Genomic DNA, 10023 nt, shown 5'->3' on the forward strand with positions numbered 1-10023 from the left:
GGGCACAGGTCAGGGTGCTGCTCTGGCGAGGGAAGCGATCGAGAGGTGGTACTCTCAGTGGCGATCCAATCGCCGTTGGAGGACTAAAACCCTAAACGAGAGGGTAACTCTTGGCTAAAAAAATAAAACATAAATAACTAATAATAATAAAAGCTAAATGGGCTGTGCCATGCCGTTTCGCGTGCCCAGCCTTCACGTCGAGGCATGGCTGAAGACGGGCCGCGTGGCTCACACGGTCCGATTAAAGTGTGCGTCTGGGCGGGCCCAAAAAGACGGCTCGTTTGGTCCGTCCCTATATTCGCCCGCACCTTCCACCGCAGGGGTAATCCGGTCTCGCATCGTCCCCGTCTCCAAGTAAACTCGCAGACGCCCCCGCACCGCAGCGAGCCCAACAAACCCTCGCGCGCCCCCACATCTCCTTCGCCGACGCGGCCATGGCGGCGGTGGCCACTGTCAGCTCGGCCGGCGGGATCCTCGCCATGCTCCACGAGCCGGCGGAGGAGCTCAAGCTGCACGCGCTCGCCAGCCTCAACTCCGTCGTCCACCTCTTCTACCCCGAGATCTCCACCAGCATCCCCACCATGTGAGACCCCCCCTCCCCCCCTCTCGTATCCTTCCCGCGGTACCTAGTCGCCGCCGCCTCTCGGCCGCAGCTGCCCCGCCCCCCCCGCCCGCGCGATTCGTTCCAGCGCCTTGGATTGGCCCGGGGGCTTTCGGTGTTTCGATCTGGTCCGCTGATTAACGAGGATTCGGGAAGAGAGGTTGCCCCAGATGCTGTTGCTGTCGCGCGATTCGTTTGCTTGGCCCGTCCGGTTCGATCTGCTGCTTGCGTGGGGGAACCGTAGGTTGTGGCTTGGTTCTGATCTGTTAGCCCCGGGATTCCTGGGATTCAGCGCGCGTCTGTGCTCTCCATTCTGAATCCGCAGAGTTTGAAGTGAATTCACCATGAAAATCTAGTAAATTGTGTTATTGTATTCGGCAACCGTGGTAAAAACTTGATATTAAGAAACATCTTGACAGAGTGACCATTGAACTGTTGCTAGTAATAGTTTAGGGTGACATGTCTTGGGAAGTTAATCTAATGTTTGTTTCTTAACTTCATACTCCCTCCGTCCCAAAATTCTTGTCTTAGATTTGTTTAGATATGAATGTATCTAGTCATGTTTTAGTATTTAGATACATCCATTTCTAGATAAACCTAAGACAAGAATTTTGGGACGGAGGGAGTATTAAATTTCTTGTCTTCTAGGATGTGTTTGGTTGGTGCCTAGTCTAGACCTACCAAACATTTCTGGCCCAAAAATCTGGCAAGCCAATGATAATCATAGGCTTCCAATTTTTGGCACCAACCAAACATATCCATAATTTCATATGGCTGTTTCGCTTGCATTAGACTAAAGTGTCTGTTTAAGTTATTTTAATTTTAACATTGCTTTTCATATGCAATTGTTGTGCGTCTAGTTGTTATTTTTGTGGAACAATGAGGCTCTAATTTTTAATTGGTTTTGATTTGGGAGCTTTATTCATTGGATAATAATGTCGAGCAAGAATTCTCTAGAATACCTGGTTGTTAAAGTTTGTATTTCCAATGAAGCAAGCTATTAATTTGTTTCCATCGTATCCTTTTGCCTGCAGTGAGAGCTTGTATGAAGATGAGGAGTTTGACCAGAGACAGCTAGCTGCACTAGTTGTTTCTAAGGTAGGACCTCATTTTATTTCATACCTTGTCTGGAAGCGTCATATATTGTATTGCTTATATTGATGATTGCTGCATATCATGTAGGTATTTTACTACTTGGGCGAGTTAAATGATGCACTGTTGTATGCACTTGGTGCTGGGCCTCTGTTTGACGTTTCTGAGGATTCAGACTATGCCCATGCTCTTCTAGGTTAGGAGTTGTCTTAAGTTCTCAATCATTCTGGATGTTATTTCACATGAATTTCTTTTGCTCATTGTGTTGAATTGGTGCTTCTTTTCTTTCAGCCAAAGCATTAGATGAATATGCGAGTTTCAAGACAAAAGCTTCTAAAGCTACAGAGGAAGAAGAAAATGTGGATCCGAGATTGGAAACCATAGTGGAGAGGATGTTGGAGAAGTATGATAATATCCTACCGTTTGCACATATCTTCTTATTTCTCAGATGGAGTGTTCAGCTAAAGGTTACTCTTTGCTGTAGGTGCGTTCTTGATGGGAAATACCAACAGGCCATGGGTATGGCTGTTGAATGCAGGAGACTGGATAAACTGGAGGAAGCAATTGTTCGGTGTGATAATATTCACGGGGCTCTTTCATATTGCATCAACCTTTCTCATCAATATGTTAGTCACCGTGAATATCGCTGTGAGGTAGGGGCATGTTAAAAATTATTTGGCACTATGGTTGGTTTATTAATTCCAAAAAAAAGTATTTGTGTAGAGTAAGCAAAAATAACATTCTGACCAAGTAATTCATTTTATTGCCAGGTTCTTCGCTGTCTTGTTAAAATATATCAGACTTTGCCGCATCCAGATTTTCTGAGCATCTGCCAGTGTCTTATGTTTCTGGGTGAGCCTGAAACTGTTGCTAATATATTGGACACACTACTTTCTGGAAGCAAGGTATATGTTTGTTCTTTACTCTGCACATTACATTACTTACCGTTGTAGTCTCTGTTGCTTACTCAAGATATTGCATCATGCAGGATGATGCTCTCCTTGCATACCAAATTGCCTTTGATCTGGTGGAAAATGAAAATCAGGCCTTCCTTTTGAACGTGAGGAATCGCCTGGACTCACAGACTCCTGGTCAGTCTAATCCTGATAGTGGTTCGGCTTTACCGGCCGATCAGACTGTTAATGCGGGTGCAACTAGCACAGAACCAGCGGGTGATGTTCAGATGGGAGATGACACTACTACAGCAAATGGAAATGCTCACCCAGTGGATCCAAATGAGGCAGCTCATGCTGATAAGCTTGCGAAACTTAAAGGAATACTGTCAGGGGAGAAGTCTATTCAGCTTACGCTGCAATTTTTGTATAGCCACAACAGGTAATACTTGTTATGTCCTAAACATTGAACCTTCGTCTCTTGCACCTTTTATATATCTGACAACACCTTGATGGGTTGTTTGTTTGATAGGTCTGATCTTCTAATTCTGAAGACAATAAAGCAGGCTGTGGAAATGAGGAACAGTGTTTGCCATAGTGCAACTATTTGTTCGAATGCGATCATGCATGCAGGAACAACTGTAGATACCTTTCTAAGAGAGAATCTGGTAAAAAAAAATATCTGGTTGCTTTGTTGTCATGCAGTATACTTTTCCCCCTCTGTAATATCTCATTTTGGTATTGTCTTGCAGGAGTGGTTAAGCAGGGCAACTAATTGGGCTAAATTCAGTGCAACAGCTGGGCTAGGTGTGATTCATAGAGGCCACCTTCAGCAAGGTCGGGCTTTGATGGCCCCATACCTACCTCAAAGTGGTGCAGTTGGTGGTGGCAGTCCATACTCGGAAGGTGGTGCCCTCTATGCTTTAGGTTTGATTCATGCCAACCATGGTGAAGGAATCAAACAATTCCTCCGTGAAAGCCTTCGCAACACCAGTGCAGAGGTGACATTCCGTTCCTTGTTTGTCCTAGATATGTAATGCTATTTATATTGTGTATATTTTTCTTACTTAAAAACCGTATTATGCAGGTCATCCAGCATGGTGCCTGTTTGGGACTTGGGCTTGCATCTCTGGGGACAGCAGATGAAGAAGTGTTTGAAGACATAAAGAATGTCCTTTACACAGACAGTGCTGTGGCTGGTGAAGCAGCTGGTATTGGCATGGGTTTGCTCATGGTTGGGACAGCCAGCGAGAAGGCCACTGAGATGCTCGCTTATGCACATGATACACAACATGAAAAGATTATCAGGTCAGTGCTGTTTAATTATTGTTGCGGTATTTCTGAAGATGTATCCAGCTCTTGTTTCTGACATCTCTCTCTCTCTCCTTTTCTCTCTAGGGGTTTGGCACTTGGCATTGCATTGACGGTGTATGGCAGGGAGGAGGAAGCTGACACCTTGATCGAACAAATGACTAGAGATCAAGATCCCATACTACGATATGGTGGTATGTATGCATTGGCTCTAGCCTACAGAGGAACTGCAAATAACAAAGCTATCCATCAGTTGCTGCATTTTGCTGTATCGGATGTCAGTGATGATGTTCGTAGGACTGCAGTTATGGGTCTTGGATTTGTTCTATACAACGAACCGGAGCAGGTTTGTAGCATCAAAACACCTTCGTATTTAAATATATGCCCGCTATTCAATAATTCCAAGGAACAATATAGAAGAAAATGCATCCTTACAAATTAGAATTTTATTTCCATTTTACTCATTATGAATTTATATGCGGCATCTCTTTGCCATCTAATAGAATAAAATGCTAATAAAATAAAATCATCAATAGCTTTGATCCACACGTTATTACATCTTCTCAATAGCTTTGATCCACAACTTCTTCTGTTCTGATCATGCAGACTCCAAGAATTGTGTCCCTGCTCTCTGAATCGTACAACCCGCATGTTCGCTATGGTGCTGCTTTAGCTGTTGGGATATCCTGTGCCGGAACAGGGTTAAGTGATGCCATTTCCTTGTTGGAGCCTCTCACATCAGACGTTGTTGACTTTGTGCGCCAGGGGGCTCTAATTGCTATGGCAATGGTCATGATCCAGACGAATGAATCCTTTGATTCTCGTGTTGGAACATTCAGGCGTCAGTTGGAGAAGATCATTCTTGACAAGCATGAGGACACCATGAGCAAAATGGGTGCCATACTTGCTTCTGGTATTCTGGATGCTGGTGGTAGGAATGTCACAATCAAACTTCTCTCGAGGAACAAGCATGACAAGCTCACTGCTGTGATTGGCCTTGCTGTTTTCACCCAGTTCTGGTACTGGTATCCACTCCTATACTTCATCAGTTTGGCCTTCTCGCCAACAGCCATCATTGGTCTCAACTCAAACCTGGAAGTGCCGAAGTTTGAATTTCTGTCACATGCTAAACCGTCCCTCTTTGAGTATCCCAAACCGACCACTCAGCAGACTACAACTTCAGCTGTCAAGCTGCCCACAGCCATTTTGTCGACCTATGCCAAGGCAAAATCTAGGGCGAAGAAGGATGCAGAAAGCAAAGCTGCTAACCAGGAGAAGACAGCTGAAGCAGAGAGCAAAGCTAACCAGGAGAAGTCAACAGCAGAAAGCAAACCTAGCCAGGAGAAATCAACGGAGGCAGAAAGCAAAGCCAAGACGACGGAGGATGCTTCTGGTTCTACTGCAGGCGAGGCATCTAAAACACAGGAGAAGGACGGTGATGCAATGCAGGTAAGAATAAGACTTCACTGCATCTCCTTTGCTTCACATTTTTTTACTTCATGGGTTCACTCACATCCAAGAACTTTACCAACATTTACCAACTATTGTAGTTCATAATTGAACCATGCTAGTTACTTGTCTTGCTTCACAACCATGCTAGTTACTGTATCTGCTTGCTGTAAAAAACCCTAATAAATTAGATGTCACAGCTCAGCTCAGTATATCACTGTTTTTAGATGTAAGCCTGTTAATAGAGTTCTTAGTATGGAACCTTGTGTCCAGCACTGAACTTGTGATTCATATCTAGCTGAAATTCCTCTTCGGGCATCAGCTCCATAGAACATGCTCATATCATTTGATTGAACCAACCCCAGACTCTGTCCGTTTTTGAATTTACCCGTCTCAATTTTTGTTCCCAGGTTGACGGCGCAGCAGAGAAGAAGGCCCCGGAGCCAGAACCTGCCTTCCAGATCCTGGCGAACCCAGCCCGCGTTGTTCCCGCGCAGGAGAAGTTCATCAAGTTCATCGAGGGCAGCCGATACGTCCCTGTGAGGCCCGCACCCTGCGGGTTCATCCTCCTCCGAGACACGCAGCCCAGCGAGGCGGAGGAGCTCGTGCTCACCGACGCCCCCGCGACTGTGGCCACGGCCGCCGGCAACAACGCAGCAGCCGCTGCTGCGGGGCCAGGCTCGGCCGCCATGGCCGTGGACGACGAGCCCCAGCCACCCCAACCTTTTGAGTACTCGGCCTAGGCTGTCGTGATAGGAGGGAACGTTGTCTGTACTCACTGACTAGCTATACGTTGTTGCTTATTCCTTTTTCGATTGCGGGAATTTGTTGTTTGTTGGAAACTGTGTAGAATCATCATGAGTAGAGAACTCAAACTCTGAACGGGAGTTACAGGACATGTGCTCAACGATGTTTGCGTCAAGGAAGACGATTTGATTTATATTCTCTACGGCATATAAGGATAATATGTTGCAATGATAATTCAGAACTGTGAGGAGCGCTAGAAAGACCTTGGATATTTGCCAGGACTACAGTTCTTGGGTTACCAAGTTTCACTCCCTTTTGCTGTTAATTTCGTATGTTGTTTGTATGAATTCTGAAGCCTAGTCAGGCGAAATGAACATAGGAACCATACAATATGCATGTTTGTTGATCTGAAGAAAACAAATACTAGCCACGCCCAATACTTAATGTTACAGAAAATATATCTTCAGTTTTACACTTCCGAAATTTTGCTGACCAAAAGTTTGTGCTTCGCCTAGCAGCAAAATGTATCAAGAACGTCGCCAACTATAAGGCAATGATATCGCTCATGATGCTCATTTAGAATAAAGGAAATGACCGAGTTTTCAGACACAAGTGCGAGCCGCCACCTTTTTGTTTAATGTTATCAAGGATGAGATCAAGCTTTGGGCCAACAAGGGCGCAAAAAAGGTTGGGTTCCATTATCCTGTGAATAGTTGCTCCGTGTATTTGTAGGGCCTTAGGGCATCTAACAAAACTATTCTCTTCTTTTTAATTTATTATTATTAATAGATGAGTCAAAAGGCAAAAAAAAATATACCAACGATTGACAACACTATTGAAACATCAGCGTAAATCCTTTCACGCCGGCCTTAGGAAAATATGGCGTGATACCGACGTTACCATTACTGATGCTACTGTTATCACCGCTATCAAAACTACCATATTACTGTGTTACTAATCACTCTGATGGAGATACTAATTTTTCAAGTGTGGTTGAATTGACAACTCAGCTCCTAATACGTGTAAATATACTTTGGCTCCTCTTGTGTCGAATCTATAAATTTGGGTTGAATACTCTACACTTAAAAACTATCATGATTCCATATACTTGTGGGTTATCATGGAGCTCCTAGGATGGCCTCCTAGAAGGCCTTCCTAGGAGGCAAAATGTCCCAAGCGGTCTTTCTAAACCTGTTTTGTCACTATATTAGCTCCTTTTCACCGAGCACCTCCGTAGAATCGCTCAGTCGTCCAGTCCTGGATACCCCGTAATCCATTGGTCCGACATATACCAATTGAAAAATGGCAACCTTGTGGCCTGTCACATGCATGCATTCTCTGTCACCATAGAAAAATCAAAATTAAGCCAGGCAAATAGGCTACCAATTTGATCCAATCAAGCGCGATAACTGAACTGCCTGGATTATGTACTTAGCTTTTGGTTTGTTGTTAGCTAAGTTACAGATTACTCACAATTTTTTTTATATTAGCTCAGAGTTGTTGGTCCTCGGGGTGGTCCTCCGGAAGGAAGGGAGCGAGAGCTGTGGGGCTCGTCGAAGTTGCTCAGATGGTGGAGCTTTCATGCGATAATGTGGGGGGGGTTGATTGGTTTCTCATTTGAACAAGAAAATGGGCCAGGGAGATGCATGTGAGCAAGGGGAACGTGCTGGACGGGTGAGGGGATACAGGATAGGCTCACCTCCTCGGAATCCATGGTAGGGTGGCAGAGTGGTTTGCCGCTCGGTGAAATCGGTGTTCGGGGGAGCTCAGGTACGTAGAGGTGGCCATCATCCCACAGATGCACACGGCCATGGGGAGTGCAAAGGTGCCAGCAGGGGAGGGGGTTGACGGCTCCTCTGTCGTGCCGGAAATTCGCGTGAGACGATGATGGGAGCAAGCGGAAATTTTTCGGAGACGACGGCGGGAGCAGAAACAATGGAGACGTTGATTCGCCACAACCTGGGGGCTTCGTCAGGGGAAAAAGAGGAAAGAGGGAGTGGGTCGGGGCGGATTTAAGGTACACGGCCGCGAGGGATGGCGTGTACTGGAGGTGGAGATCATGGCGTCGTGGCCATGGTCGTGCGCCGAACGTCGGGGCATGTGTGTGTGCGGGTGCTCGGTTAGGGATGACCCTAACATGCGGGACCCGCATGTCAGTGGTTGTGTGTGTGTGTGTGTGAGAGAGAGTGGGGTGGATGGGCTGCGGGGCTACCTAGGCCGGTTAGGTTAGTGGGCATTTTCCTTTTTCTTATTTTATTGTTTATTGTTTTCTGTTGTTCTTCTTTCTTTTTTTCTGTTTTATTTCTAATTTTGAAACCATTTTGAATTTCAACTTTATTTGAAAAGAGAATAGTTTGTAAATTCCAAATGAAATATATGTGAGATGTTTCACATTTCATTTAGGAAATTTGGAGAATTAATTCCTGCACTTATCTTCCCTATATGAATTTGAATATGGTTTCATAACCAAAAGTGTTTCAAATTCGTTTTAGAAAATTAGCAGTGGGTCTAGGTCATTAAAAGTAGGAATATTACTAGTAGCGCTCGAATATTAACAGTAGCGTTGGCTTAGCAGTAGCGCTCTATTTATTCCAGCGCTACTGCCAACATAGATACGAGTAGCGCTTACAATCCAACGCTACTACTAAAAGTTAGCTGTAGCGCGTTAGCAGTAGCGCTGGCGCCAACGCTACTAGTAAGGGTAAAACCATCACTACTACTAGGGAAAACCCTAGTAGTGCGATATTTATGTTCATGGTGTTTATATCCTACTCATTCTAGTATGCAACGATGATTATTAATAAATCATGTTCATGACCGCCTTCGCTCTCTAGATGGTCGCTTGCCAATCTATTTGCTAGCCTTCGCCTGTACTAAGCGGGAATATTGCTTGTACTTCAAAATCCTTGAAACAAAGTTATTCCACATGAGTCCATGATACCTTCCTATATGCAGTATTACCCTGCCGTTCCAAGTAAATTTGCATGTGCCACCTCTAATATTTCAAATGAACTTCTGTTTTGTGTGCCTGGACCGCTCATGGAGCGATAGAGGGCGGTCCATATCTTCCATGCCAAGTGGGTTATTCTCATGATGAGTGTTTATTCATTAGTCCTTGCACGAGAGGGGCAAGTAATAGGGACTCCCGATCCCGAATCATAAATTGTAAATAATTAAACAAAACTCCACCTAGATTGCTGTTGGTATGGACGACACCCATGGATTCGGTTATCCGTAGAGTGTGTTTGATTACTGGAGGGGGAGTAAGCCTTTACTTCTACCGCTTGGGAACCGCCGCTAATTTGTTTAGCATGGAAGATATCAATAACTCTTGGTCGTAACGTTGACAGGAAGGGTGCACCTCCTAAAATTATTGATATCTTATTTTCGCTATGAGCTCTGACACCGCTGCAAATCCCTGCTTTCGTGTGCGAAGGGACTTTCTATTTACTTTCTTGTTATTTTATTTTTACTTTGAGCCATCACCTTCTCAAACAATCACCAGACCTGAGAGCACTGTTGTCATCCTTTGGCTTTGTGTCTATTTAATCGTTGTTTGCAGCATGACTAGATCTCTTTTACCATGAATTACAATGTGTAGTCGCTGCTTGAACTTTAGAGGTTCTCTGCATTTATGTTTTACGGTCTCAGAAAGGGCTAGCGAGATGCCATTGTTGTCATATTATATCATGATTGTTTTGGCAAGGTGTTGATGTTTGAGATGTCTTATTATTGCTTGCTAGTTCATTATGACATTGATATGAGCTAATATAGTTTCTAAGGGTTATTGTCAATATGATTAGTCATGATTTATGCTGAAAACTTGAGTGCTCTCTAAGCATGTATATGTAAACAAGAACAAAAGAGTTTCTAATTTTTTTTCTTTATCACTTTCAGTTTGTTAACTGAACTGCTTGAGGACAAGCATTC

The 10023-nt window shown here is 44.4% G+C and overlaps 1 protein-coding gene across 2 annotated transcripts; it reads left to right on the top strand.

The window, feature by feature from the left end:
* The first annotated feature begins 316 nt into the window (after positions 1-316).
* LOC123427666 (26S proteasome non-ATPase regulatory subunit 1 homolog A-like) lies at positions 317-6286 on the top strand. Of its 2 annotated transcripts, XM_045111761.1 has the most exons (13): positions 318-583; positions 1636-1699; positions 1784-1889; positions 1985-2096; positions 2178-2346; positions 2464-2598; positions 2682-3028; positions 3119-3254; positions 3339-3587; positions 3674-3894; positions 3985-4243; positions 4504-5346; positions 5757-6286. In XM_045111761.1, exons 1-13 carry the CDS (start codon positions 435-437, stop codon positions 6087-6089), a joined length of 3123 nt encoding a protein of 1040 aa, XP_044967696.1. In that variant the 5' UTR covers positions 318-434; the 3' UTR covers positions 6090-6286. The 2 variants fall into 2 exon arrangements, with proteins under 2 accessions (XP_044967695.1, XP_044967696.1); XM_045111760.1 differs by having other exon boundaries at positions 317-583; positions 1985-2346.
* The last annotated feature ends 3737 nt before the right edge of the window (positions 6287-10023 follow it).

Source organism: Hordeum vulgare, chromosome 2H (assembly GCF_904849725.1).
Source record: "Hordeum vulgare subsp. vulgare chromosome 2H, MorexV3_pseudomolecules_assembly, whole genome shotgun sequence".
Taxonomy (NCBI): Eukaryota; Viridiplantae; Streptophyta; class Magnoliopsida; order Poales; family Poaceae; genus Hordeum; species Hordeum vulgare.